General features: G+C 31.5%; 1 protein-coding gene across 2 annotated transcripts in view; it reads right to left on the reverse strand.

The window, feature by feature from the left end:
- The window catches only part of CCDC39 (coiled-coil domain 39 molecular ruler complex subunit), a 94,505-nt gene that overhangs the window by 15,953 nt on the left and 64,646 nt on the right, over positions 1-13,906 (reverse strand). For both annotated transcript variants that reach the window (XM_081302334.1, XM_081302333.1), the window contains 6 exons: positions 10,401-10,504; positions 9,972-10,104; positions 7,869-8,063; positions 6,811-6,975; positions 5,165-5,302; positions 3,111-3,319 (listed from right to left, as the gene is read on the reverse strand). In XM_081302334.1, the coding sequence (XP_081158460.1) occupies positions 3,111-3,319; positions 5,165-5,302; positions 6,811-6,975; positions 7,869-8,063; positions 9,972-10,104; positions 10,401-10,504 (944 nt within the window). The remainder of the gene's footprint in view (positions 1-3,110; positions 3,320-5,164; positions 5,303-6,810; positions 6,976-7,868; positions 8,064-9,971; positions 10,105-10,400; positions 10,505-13,906) is intronic.

Genomic DNA, 13,906 nt, shown 5'->3' on the forward strand with positions numbered 1-13,906 from the left:
ATAAAAAGCCAGAGTTGGCAAACCATTCTGACTGCCACCTGTTTTGTACAGCCTACATGCAAAGAATGGCTTTTACATTTTTAAATAGTTGAAAAAAACCAAAAGAACTAAATTTTATGAAAGATGAAAACAAAATTTCATTGTTCATAAAGTTTTTTGGAATATAGCTATGCTCATTTATTTACATATTTTCTGTGACTGCTTTCACTCCACAATGGTAGAGTTGAGTTATTGAAACAAAGATGATATGGCTTGCAAAGAACTGTAACATTTACTATCTAACCCTTGCAAAAGAGTGTGCCAATCTCTGATGAAAAGGAATGTTATTAGTGATTACACACAGTACCGACGGAGTCTCAAAATAATTGTCAAATGACAAAAGGCAGAAAACGAGTATTTACTAATGGATTCCCTTCATATAAAATTCCTGATAATGCAATCTAAAATATGTATAAAAAGCAGTTATCTTGGAAAGGCACATGGGAAGGGACTGGCAGGAGGATTTACGATGGGGCACAAAGAAACTTGTGAGGGTCATGATGTGCGGTGATGTTTTCTCAGGTATATATTTATATTGTACAGTTTAAATATGAGCTATTTAAATATGAGCTATTTATTGTAGCTCAGTTATACCTCCACAAAGTTGTCTCTTTAAAATAAAACTTCAATTAAGATAATGAAAGGCAGGAAAGACAAAAAAAGAAAGAAAAGAAAGAGACCCATGGCAATATCAAATTTCATGGGATGCAGCTAAAATCATACTTAGAGGAAATTTAGCTTTAATACTGAAAAATAATGAACTACACATCTATTTAAAGAAGTTAGATAAAGAACATTTAAAACCCCACAAAAAATGAGAATAGTAAAGATGAGATCAGAAATTAATGAACGCTCAATAGAAAAGATCAGTAAGAACTGATTCTTTTCAAACACTGATAAAATTGATTAACTTTTTGTAAGACTTATCCCACCTAAAAATGACAAGGTACAAATAAACAATATCAAGAATATCTATACATGCTACAACTATTAAGTAATAAAATGATATTATGGACTACTGATGGCAATAATTGAAACTTTGGATGAAGTACAAAAAAATATTTCCCCAGGGAAAAACACAATTTCCCAAACTAAATCAAATAGAAATACAAAATCTGCATTATTCCATATGACCAATAAATAAATTTAACAAAGGACCGAAAAACTTCCCCAACAGGTAACTCCAGTGATTTTACCAATGAGGTCTTTGAAAATTCAAAGAAGATGTAATTCTACTCTTTTACAAACTTATCCAGAATATAAATGAATAAGAAACACATAAGTCATTTTAAGAAGATAAACATAACCTTAACAACTTCACATAATGAACCCAGCCTAATTCCATTTTAAGATTGGGAGCCATCTCGTCACAAAGTCATGAAAAGTTAATTTCTGTTTTACTATAAATTACTGTGATTTCTAAACTTGCTTGGAATGCCTAACAAAAGCAATAGAGCAAGGAGAATTGTGGGTCATTTGTATACATGAACATTTAAGTAAAACTTGCATTAAAATATCATCAAATAAAATCTAGGTACATACAAAAGATAATATGTGGCAGACATATTGAGTTTATTCCAGAAATATAAGGATGATTTAACTTTGAAAAGCTGATCAATATAAGTGAATACAGAAAAATTAATAACAAAAGACAAAGCCATTTCCAGTGTTAAAAAATTAAAACCTCTAAGCAAAGAATAAAAATAGATGGGAGCTACCTTAATTATGGTAAAGGGTATCTCAAAACAAACAGCACTGGGACTATAGCTTACTGCCACAGCATTTCCCTACCATGCACAAGGCCCTGGGTTCAGTCTGTAGCAATCAATCAATCAATCAATCAATAACCTACAGTAAGCTTTATGCTTAAGGATAAAACAACAAAAACTTTCCCTTTGAGATCAGGAACAAGATTAAAGCATGTGTAATCACCATTATTCAGCATTGGACTGAAGGTCCTAGCAAGTATAGAAAAGAAACAAACCTTATAAAAATTAGAAAGAAACAAAACAATTATTATGAAAAAGTGATATAAATGAAATAGCTATAAGTATAGAATCTACAGATGGATGTTATAATTAACTCAAGTTTCAGGGAGCTTGTTGAATACTTAAGATACAGAAACTAACTGTAAAATATTGGTAAATATCAGCAACAAAAAAATTAATAAAATGCTATAAAAGAAGATAATGTGGACAGCAATGTAAAAAATAACATGTGACCAGGAATAATTTTATAAAAGATCTGAAAAACTCCTGCAGGAAAATTGCTTCAATAAATGTAGCTGTATACAGAAAAATTCATTATTGGATCCTTATCACAAGCCATACACAAAAATCAACCCCAAGTGGCTTAATGATCTTAATGTAAAAGCAAGAATCCAAAGAGTAAAGAATAAGCCAAAGGAAAGATAGGAAAGTGCCTAGACTTATGGCTATAACATACTCTATTATCTTCTATTAAGGCCTTTTCAAGCAAATGAGAAAAAGATGAATATCAGGGTCACGGAGGGAACAAGCATCACTTCACGTGATGAACCCAGCCTATTTCCATCTTAAGATTGGGAGCCATCTCAACACAAAGTCATGAAAAGTTAATTTCTGTTTTACTATAAATTACTGCAATTTCTAAACTTGCTTGGAATGCCTGCCCATGCCTTGAACTCACCCATGTCTGGCTTTCCCTGACCAGATAACAACACTCTCTGAAACCCTAATGGTGCCTCATAAATTCTGATGTTGGGATCTAAATTTACTTCCAGGGTGCTGAACCATTTAGACCATTAACCTACTACCTGCCTTTCTATTATGCTTGTCAAAATCCTATTATCTGTAAGTTTTCAAGACACTCCCCTTTTTTGCAACTTTTTGTGCTATAAAACTGCACTCCTAGATAGCTGGAGTACTGTTCTCTAACCCAAGGATTTCAGGAGAGACAGTCCCGGCTGGTAGGAATTACAAGCTTGCTTTACTTTCATTTAAAATTGGAGTCGGTGGTCTTTTCTTTGCATCATGGTTTAACACACGTTTGTTTCCAAAATTCTTTAGCAGTGTTTCAAAACTGATAATTACCTTATGCTTTGCCGTTCTTGATCAACGTATCTTATTTGTGAGGCAAGCATTGTTTTATGAACCTTAATTTCTTCAGTTCGCTCGTCCATAGCAGTACATAACTGCTGTTTCCTTTTTTCCAGGGAAAGAACTTCTTCTGCCTTACTGTGAAGCATTTCTCGAGTGCGTTTAACTTCAAGTTTTAGAAGATTGTCCTCTATCATCATATCCTATTAACAGCAAAATTTTCAAATATTGAAATAATTAATTTTTATATCAAAACCAAAATATCTTCCAAAATATCTTCGCTCTAAAAGTCAATCTTGAGAATATGCCATTTTCTAATTTGACCATTGACTAAAGACATTAACTAGGGTTAAATTTAAATTTCTCCATAGTCATGATTCTTTAATACATAAATAAATAAATAAATAATGCAGGAGGGGCGGGCATGGCTATTCCAAGTCATTTTTTTTTAAATCATTCAATTTTAAATTCTGGCTTTACAGAAAAAAAAAGGAAGAAGTTATTCCCACAATTGAAATTTAAATGTCCAGAAAAAAACATAAAATCCTATGGAAGAACATTTTTATACTCAACTAAATCTCACAATATAATATGAAAATACATTTCTATTTTAAAACAATTTAGTCATAAGTAGAGTCTTGACATAAGAGTGAATAAATTGATCAATCTCAAAAATAAAACATAGAAACAAAATATAAGATTTTTCTATTTCATAAATGTAGCTTTACAGTTGGCTTTACAGTTGGAGGAGAGACTATATCCTTACTAGATCTCACATGTACAAAAATATATTCTAGATGAATGAAAAACTTAACATGAGAAATGAGATCAATGCAACTAGAAATAGCAAACATTTTTCTGATTTTTAGGGTGACAAAGAAGATTCTAAGCATAAAAATTATAAAGAGGAAAAAATCCCACAGGTTTGATATTTAAAAAAGACTTCATGTCTGAATAAAAATTTAAAGGTAAGTAATAAAAATATAAACACAACAAAATAATATTTTCACATATAAAACTATTTCATTAAAAATTCAAATATATAAACCTCTGGTGGAAAAGTAGACAAAAAACATAAGTTAGATATCCAAAAAGAAAAATATGGAACATAATGGAAAAATGTTGTAAACATTTTATTTAAACATAAATGTTTTACATTTTATCCTTAAACAAAATATTTTAAAGTCTCAAATTTAAACATGTAGAATAAAACAACGAGATACCATATTTGTCTATCAAATTGGCAATGGTTTTGTAAGTTAGAATACCCAGCCTCAGTGGTAGTAAATGAAATAGAATGTTTACACTCTGCTGTTGGGGAAGTATTAGTTAAAGCCTCTAGAGGGCAATTTAGCTTAAAAAAATAGTTTTAAGACACCAAAGATATTTCTCTTTCCTTCCTTCCTTTTTTCCCCTCTCCCTCTCCTCTCCCTCTCTTCTCCCTCTTCTCTCCCTCTTCTCTCCCTCTCTCATAATTATACAGTTAGGGGCTGGGATTGTGGCTCAGTGGTAGAGCACTTGCCTCGAATGCATGAGGCCCTGGGTTTGATCCTCAGCACCACATAAAAATACACAAACAAAAATAAAGATATTGTGTCCATCTACAATTAAAATTTTTTGATAATAATAATTATATAGTTAAAAATTTATCCCAGGAAACTAACTGAAAAACTGTACAATGACATATGTGCATTTTCTATTATTGTATGATGCATAATAGCCAAACATTGGAAACAAATATATCCCCAAAGTAGAAGGTGCTTAAGTGAGTTATAGTAACTCATGCAATATATTTGCAGGAAGTCATCAAGAGTTGTTTTTTTAAGGAGTAGTTATTGTTTTAGGAAATTTGTATAATATATTAAAATTTATTAAATACAAAATAAAATAAAAAGCCAATTTTCTTTAAAATCTGAAAGAAAAAAATATGACTTCAACACTTTTTCTTAGGTACAGTGATCATACTTTTTTCTTCTTCACTATTTTTCCATATTTTTAAAATTTCTACATGGCTTTTAAAATGATATATGCACATAATTTTATTGTACCTGTTTTAAAGTTTTGGTTTTAATAAGTTCTTTCTCTGATCTGTCAATAAAAATATTTAGTTCATCTATTTTAGTCATGAGGGACTGTTTTTCATCAAAATTTTTACTGTTTGACTTCTTGATGAAGTAAAGATCATTCTGTAAAAAAAGAAAAAGATATATGAAAGTATGTCTTCAAGAACTAAATTAAGCACATACTATAATGAAAATATCTTAAATTAGACACTCTCGAATATTTATAATCAGATATTTTACTCTCTCATCATGCTATGTATCTTACATAATATACACAGATAGTCACATAGAAACATTTTTATTTTCATCATCTATTGATATTTTGGGTTTAGTCTGAGTTCAATAATTATAGAAAATATTATGCATTGTTCTAGCTCAACCCAAATAATGAAGAGCTCACCATTTCTAAGGAGAGGGAGTATACATTTTAACTCATTACAGGACTCACCCCTTCTATGCTGGAATTGCTTGATCCTATCCAAGTTCCAAAGTAAAAACATTATGGGTCTGAGAAAACATAGGGGCCTAAGTATAAGCTCTAGAATCAGATGACCTCTATTACCTATTAGCCATCTGACCTTGGTGGGTAACCTACTCTTCCTCAGTTCCTCACCTCTGAAATGGAAATGAGAACAACTCCTACCTCTCCAGGTTGTTGGGAAGATTAAAGCAGTTACTGTCAAGAAGTATGTAGGACAGTGCCTGACACATGAGAAATCAGTGGTGGCTGTTATTATTATTACAAATGTAACTATATATTGCTAGACATAAAAGGAAAAAATAATGTGAAGAGAGAGCCTACAGAATGGGAGAAAATCTTTACTACAGGCACCTCAGACAGAGCATTAATCTCCAGGATGGAGATATATATATATATATATATATATATATATATATATATATATATATATATCTCAAAAAACTTAATACCAAAAAAACCCAAATAACCCAATCAATAAATGGGCTAAGGAACTGAACAGACACTTCACAGAAGAAGAAATACAATTGATCAACAAACATATGAAAAGTGTTCATCATCTCTAGGTTTTTATACTTCCATAAACATAATAAAACCCCTAAAGATGAAGAGCATTCTCACCTTACTAACTGAATTGAGTCAACTGAAATATTGTAATAAGTAATTAGTGGAATAATAACAATAGATGACTCAAAAAAAAAGAGCTGCTTCTTTTAGAGAGCATTTCAGAGAAAATAGGCAATCAAGTTATTTAATATGGCAAAAAAATGGAGTTTACCAATGTTCTAAAAAGTCTACTCAGAAAGTAATTCTAAGTCAAATAGACCAAGGATCAAATCCCAGTTCTCTAGGTACTAACTATGTAACCTTGGATAAGTCACATACTTTGTAAAATAGAAACAGTACCTTCCTCCACAAGGCATAAGTGAAATAAAATATTAGAGAAATATAATACAATATTTACCATATAGTAAATGTTTAATGGGAACATTACATTCTAATACTGTCTCTCAAAATGTGAACCTTTGTTTATATATTTGGGTAATTTAGCAATCACCCTAACCAAAGTTGTCTTGGGAACCTATTGACTTAAAACTGAACAACTGTTAACTAGGATACCAGAAACATAACAAATTACATAAAGCTAAATTACATGAAGCTTCTTTATTTGTGTCTCCAGAACACCAAGGGTAGCCTTCTTCTGTTCCACCGATTTCCTAAGATCAATAATTTTTACTTCAAGGGCTTGTTTTTCTTCTGAATTAATCTCTCCCTTTAACCGTGACATTCTCCGTTCCACTTGTTGAATGTAAAAATCCTGATATAGTTTTTAAAAAGAAGTTAATAAGGAGAAATAAATAATTCAAAGCTTCTCTGTAACATAAAAACACACTGAACACATTCTTATGCATTTGGCCTCAGCATCATCACTTAGTAAAATCACTCTAGTCCTTTAGCAATTCAGGATAGAATTTTTCTTTAAAGGGATCAACAACAAACCATTTTCAACAGAGTGCATGAGTTACATGAAAGCAATCTAAAAATGTAACAAAGTCAGGGGTGTTTATCATACTGCCCTAAAAGCCTTAGTAAATTTACTGGACTTATATAGACATGGATCGTTGAGGGTACATTTTCTAGAGCATGCAAGAAAGATAGTCACAAATAACTGTGAAAGGTTCAAATATGATAAACTTCTCATTAATCATTTTAAAAATTACACTTAATTTTGAACCACCAAGAATGTATTAGGTGAGAAAATTAAGATGTAGAAAGAGAGGGTGTTAAGAAATTATCATGAAAATACGTAAGATGTGTGTGTCTTTAATAAATACAGAAAAAATGAAAAATACATTTACTCTATTGCCCTGGAGATGGGGATGAGGTGTTCCTATTGGCACAAATAAAAATCAATGTAGTTTTTTCTAGTTTTCAGGTATCCCATGACTTGTTTTGTTCTGGGCTCAGCTGTCCCCGTTTCCTCACTAGAATTGTCTCTCCTATTGCCTGTTCATGTTAGATAGAAAAAAAGAATAGCTTTTAGGGTTTCCCTATCCTACTGTGAACCTAACATAATATCCCACCGTTAGCATCTGTCTGTCCTTCCAAAAGAGTGCTTAGAAACTGTTCTTTTTTTAGGATATTGAGGCATCTTGGCCACTACAAGTATAAAAAATCAATATGGAAGACAATCACAAGAGTAACATCTACCTGACAGTACATAATTTCTTGCTGCTTCAGAGTTTCAAAATCCAGTCTATATAATTGATGGTTGAGATGTTTCAGAGAGGAACGGGTTCCTTCAATTTCTGATATGACAGCTTTTTCTTTCATTGTCTCAGTCTGTAACTCCTGAACTTTCTTAAATAGCACATCTTTCACAATGTTCAATTGAACTTCTACTTCCTGATAATAAGAATTATAATGGTTAATGAAATCATAATATCTTAAAATGTTTTTTTATATATGAACACTATAATTTAGGAGCTTATAAACAAACTTGAAATCTTGCCACCAATATTGAAGCCTTTGGGAATATAAAACCCCATGCATGATTTCAACAAATTCCCAACATTTCCTATCATCTACTCTAGTAGACTAAATTAGGAGTTTTCTATTCCTCTATCATGCACTTTGTCCTGTCATCTTAATTCCATATCACATGGCCCTAGTCTCAACACTAGGTCACTCCACTGGTTTCCTCAAAAAATAAAAATCACTGGAGAAAAATATATAAGTTCACTGAGTTCATTGCCATCTTGAGGGTGTGGGAGGGAAGAAACAGTGTCACCCAATCTCCATCTTCTTTTGATCATGTAATGATCAGGTAACTGTCTAAACATCAGCTCTCCAATGGAGGTGGGATTCAGAAGAATATGACTTTCGTGATATAAACATTTACCACTGCAACCAATTTCAAGCTACTAACATGAGTCCACTAAATGCAGAATTGTGGAATGATACACAGAAGCAGACCATTATATGCAGCATTTCTAACATACACATAGGAGATGTAAGTAATTTTAACCTTAAGACATAGATTATAATAAAATAATTTGGAAGGGATAAATGCTGAATATTTATTACTTTTGCTTTTGATTTGAATATAATTTATTCAATTATAAATAGAATTTGATTTTAATAGTAACTGTGTTTAGCAGCATAATACACATTCCTGGAAATTCAAATACTGGCTTTATAGGCTAATAGAGGGCAGGCGCTGCATACTATTTGCACTACCTATCACTCATACATGTTGACCTTCCTGCCATGTGCTGCCCCCTGGGAAATATAAACAAGTCCCCCTTTTCATTTCTCCTCTTGGAAGCAAACTTGATCTTGACCTAGAAACTTTATCACCAATGTATTCTAAGCTCTGGTTGATCTACCAAGCTAAGATCAACTGAAAGTCATCATTTTTAAATGTTGAAATAATTTCCTTCTGTGTTCTTATACTTTTCGGTAACCAGTGAATCTCAATATGAAGTAAAAGAAATCTATGGTTGGCACATTTTAATCTTTATAAACCAAGAAATACCTGATAATCAACATATCATTTTTCATAAAACAGGCAGTTTTCATTGGGTTTAAGACCTTCTCAAAAATTACCTAGCAGAATTTTGAAGTCCGTGTTTTAGGGTAAATAATACAGTATATATTCAATAAAGATAGAGTTAGCCTTTTTTTCCAAACAAAAGACAACATCAAAAAAAATTAAGATAATGAACAGTCCTGCTAGAATACGATCAGTACATCTGCTGCCAATATTTTTATTTTCTAATTTAATTAATTTCTCTTAAAATGATTTTTTATTCTCTGTGATCAAAAGGTCTATTTCATATGAATTTTACAGTCTTTACAAGTTTGTAGTAAGTTCCAATACTGCCCTCTATCATGTGCCATAGAAAATCATGCCATTAGAGGACAAAAACAACTTAAAAAATAATAATGTTGTATGATTTGAACTCAAACACCACTCAAGTCAAGATTGCTACTCAGAAATTTTTACATGACTACTGAGGAAGCTGTATTCCATCCAAATATAGAGATATTTTATATATGCCTCATAAAATGTCTAGGGAATTTGCCATCATCTTCAGCTATCCCTTCTTCCTCCCCTTTGGTCCCCCCAAAAAGGATAAAAGCAAGAAGTAGTACCCACTGTAACAGAGCACCCTTACAGGTCCCTTTGAAAATTTCAATGAGGAAATGGTGACTAGCCTTTTCCAGTGCCTCAAAACAAATAGTCCTTTGACCCCAAGAGTCTAATGAATTCACTCTTGCTAATTTTAAAAAATTAAAAGTAAACTTTACCTTTACACTTTTTTCTTCTTCCTTTAACATATCCTCCAGATTGGTAGCTTTTTCTTCCACAGACATGGTTTTTTCAGTAATGTGACTTAATTTTTTTTTTACAATCTGATTATGATTTTTAATTCTTTGTAACCTAAATAGTGAGAAAAAAAATAGAAAACAAACTCCAAAAAAGTATTTAATGAAAACAAAGAATACTTTATTCTAAGACTTCTTTATATCTTATGAAAATTTACTATAAACCTTTTTACTATAAATTGTATATCTAATAAATATAAAAATACTGCTCTAGAGCCTTTGTGATGAAAGTCAGGTAAAACTGTCTTAAGCTCAGTAGAGTAGTAGGTATAATTTTGCAATTATTTTATAGAAAATAAATTTAAGTATCTAAAAAAACCATAAACATATGTAAATAGCTTTTTTTCTTACCTTTCTGTTTTTTCATGAATATCTTTCTTTATTTTGGAAATATTCTTCCTCAGAGCTTCTAAATCACTGGAAGTTCTATTCACAGTGGCTTTTAAAGAATCCAGCTATTCATTAGTTAAATGAAAAAATTATTTATTTATTTTCTTATAAATTAACTTCATTTCTAAGAAGTTCAATTGTTCCCATTTTTAAGTTCTAACCTATACCACACCCACAAAATTTTTTTGTAATTAATATATATGTATTTTCTTACTTATTTTCATGTCAAATTTTAAATGGTCTGCTTTACAATACTATTAAATTATAAAAAATTACATAAATGTGTTGAAATGCAGAAATATTCAATATCACTAGACCTACTTAGGAAGACTGTATCCCAGGATTCAAGATAAATTAATGTCTGTATATAAAGTGCTTGTGAAAATCATATGAGTACAATTGGATCTGAAAAAAAATCTCAAAGATTCTAATACATCATCCTAAATACACAAATCCTCCTAATCACCTACATTTTACCATTAATCTAAATTGTTAAAACAGAAAGTGCAAGATACAAATTTTCTCCTTCACTAAATTTGCAAGATCCTAAGGACTCTACCAAAAAGTAAGTTCAAACTAATAAACAAATTCAGTAAAGGTATAAGATACAAAATCAACATATAAAAAACAGTTTATTTCTATACACTAACAAACTACTGAAAAAGAAAATTTTAAATAGCTCATTTACAAAAACCACTAAAAAGAATAAAATATTTAGGAATAAATTTAACCAAGGAGGTCAAAGATCTTATGCTGAAAACTGGAAAATATTGATAAAATAAATTATACAAGACACAAAGAAATAGAAACAGATATCCAGTATTCATGAGTTAGAAAAAGTAACATTGTCTGAATGTCTGTAATACTTGAAGCCGACTCAATAAAATTCCTATCAAAATTCCAACATCATTCTTCACAGAAGTAGAAAACAATCCTAAAATTCATATTGAATCACAAAAAACCCCAAATGGCTAAAGCAATCTTGAGCAAGAAAAGCAAAGCTGGGGGAATCACACTTCCTGAGTTCAAACTATATTATAAAGCTATAGTATAGCATAAGCAAATAAACATAATCCATCACATCAATAGACTTGAAGACAAGAATCATATTATCATCTCAGTAGATACAGAAAAAGTATTTGACAAAATACAGCACCTTTTCATGTTAAAAACACTAGAAAAACTAGGGATAGTAGGATCATACCTCAACATTGTAAAAGCTATATATGTTAAACCCAAGGCCAACATCATTCTAAATGGAGAAAAATTGAAAGCATTCCCTCTAAGAACTGGAACAAGATAAGGATGCCCTCTTTCACCACTGTCATTCCACACTGTCCTTGAAACTCTAACCACAGCAATTAGACAGACAAAAGAAATTAAAGGAATATGAATAGGAAAAGAAGAACTCACACTATCACTATTCGCCAATGACATGATTCTATATTGAGAAGATCCAAAAATTCCACCAAAAAAACTTCTAGAACTAATAAATGAATTTAGCAAAGTGGCAGGATATAAAATTAATACCCATAAATCAAACACCTTCTTACACATCAGTGATAAATCCACTGAAAGAGAAATTAGGAAAACTACCCCATTCACAATTCAAAAAATATAAAATATTTGGGAATCAATCTAACAAAAGAGGTGAAAGTCCTCTACAATGAAAACTACAGAACTCTAAAGAAAAAAAATTAAAAAAGATCTTAGAAGATAAAAAGCTCCCTCATGCTCTTGGACTGGCAGAATTAATGTCAATATTATAAATGGCCATATTACCAACAGTACTATACATATATAATGCAATTCCTCTTAAATTCCAATGATGTTCTTCATAGAAATAGAAAGAGCAGTCAATGAAATTAATTTGGAAAAATAAGAGGCCCAGAATACCCAAAGCAATCCTTAGTGAGAAAAGAGACTTAGGAGACATCACAATATCAGACCTTAGTATGTATTACAGAACTATAATAACAAAAAAATGGCATGGTATTGGCACAAAAACAGACATGTAGACCAATGCAACAGAATAGAAGACACAGAGACAAACCCACATAAATGCAGTTATCTCATATTATAACTTTATTTTATCTCATATAAATAAAGGTGCCATACTTTGGAGAAGAGCTAGCCTCTTCAACAAATTATGCTGCAAAAACTGGAAATCCATATGTACTAGAATGAAATTGAACCTCTATCTCTCACCCTGTACAAAAATCATCTCAAAGTGGACCAAGGACCTAGGCATTAGACTAGAGACTATGCCTACTAGAAGAAAAAGTAGGCCCCAGCTCTCTACCATGTCATCCTAGGAACCACCTTCCTCAATAAGACTTCTAAAGCACAAGAAGTTAAAATCAAGAATCAACAAATAGGATGGAATCAAACTAAAAAGCTTCTTCACAGAAAAGGAAACAATCAAAAATGTGAAGAGAAAGCCTACAGAATGGGAGAAGAACTTTACCATATGCACTCAGATAGAGCATTTATCTACAGGATATACAAAAAATCAATAAACTAAACACCAAAACCCAAAATAAATTAAAATAACCCAATCAATACATGGGCTTAGAACTAAATAGACTCTTCACAGAAGAAGAAAAACAAGTGGTCAACAAATATATGAAAAAATGTTCAATGTTTCTAGCAATTAAGGAAATACAAATTAAAATTGCACTGAGATTCCATCTCGCCCAGTCATAATGGCAATGGTCAAGAACACAAGTAATAATAATGGTGAGGGTGTGGGGAAAATGTTTCACTCATACATTGCTGGTGGGATTGTGAATTGTTGCAACCACTCTGGGAAGTAGTTTGGAGATTCCTCATAAAACTTGGAATAGAACCACCATTTGAGCCAGTTATCCCACTCCTCAGCTTATACACAAAAGACTTTAAATCAGCATACTACAGTAATGCAGCCACTTTAATGTTTATAGCAGCTCAATTCACAATAACTAAACTATGGAACCAAGATGGGTGCCTTACAACAGATGAATGGATAAAGAAAATGTGGTACATATACACTATGGAATGTTACTCAGTCATAAAGAAGGATAAAATTATGGCATTGGCCAGTAAATGGATAGAACTGGGGGACTATCATGCTAAGTGAAATAAGTCAGTCTCCAAAAATCAAAGGTAGACTATTCTCTCTGATATGTGGATGCTAACTCACACCAAGGAAGGAGAATATTAGAAGTTCATTGGGCTTGACAAAGGGGAATGAAGGGAAGGGAGGGGGAATGGCAATAGAAAACATAGTAGAATGAATCGAACATATCTTCCCTATCCTTATATAGAAATACATGATCAATGTAACTCCACATCATATACAACCACAATAATGGGATCCTAGTTGGAACAAGATATACTTATTCTACGTATGTATAATATGTCAAAATACATTCTACTGTCATGTGTATCTAGAAATAACAAGTTTTATAAATGAATTAAAGATAGGA

The sequence above is a fragment of the Spermophilus citellus genome, assembly GCF_964194105.1.
Source record: "Spermophilus citellus genome assembly, chromosome: 7".
Classification (NCBI taxonomy): Eukaryota; Metazoa; Chordata; class Mammalia; order Rodentia; family Sciuridae; genus Spermophilus; species Spermophilus citellus.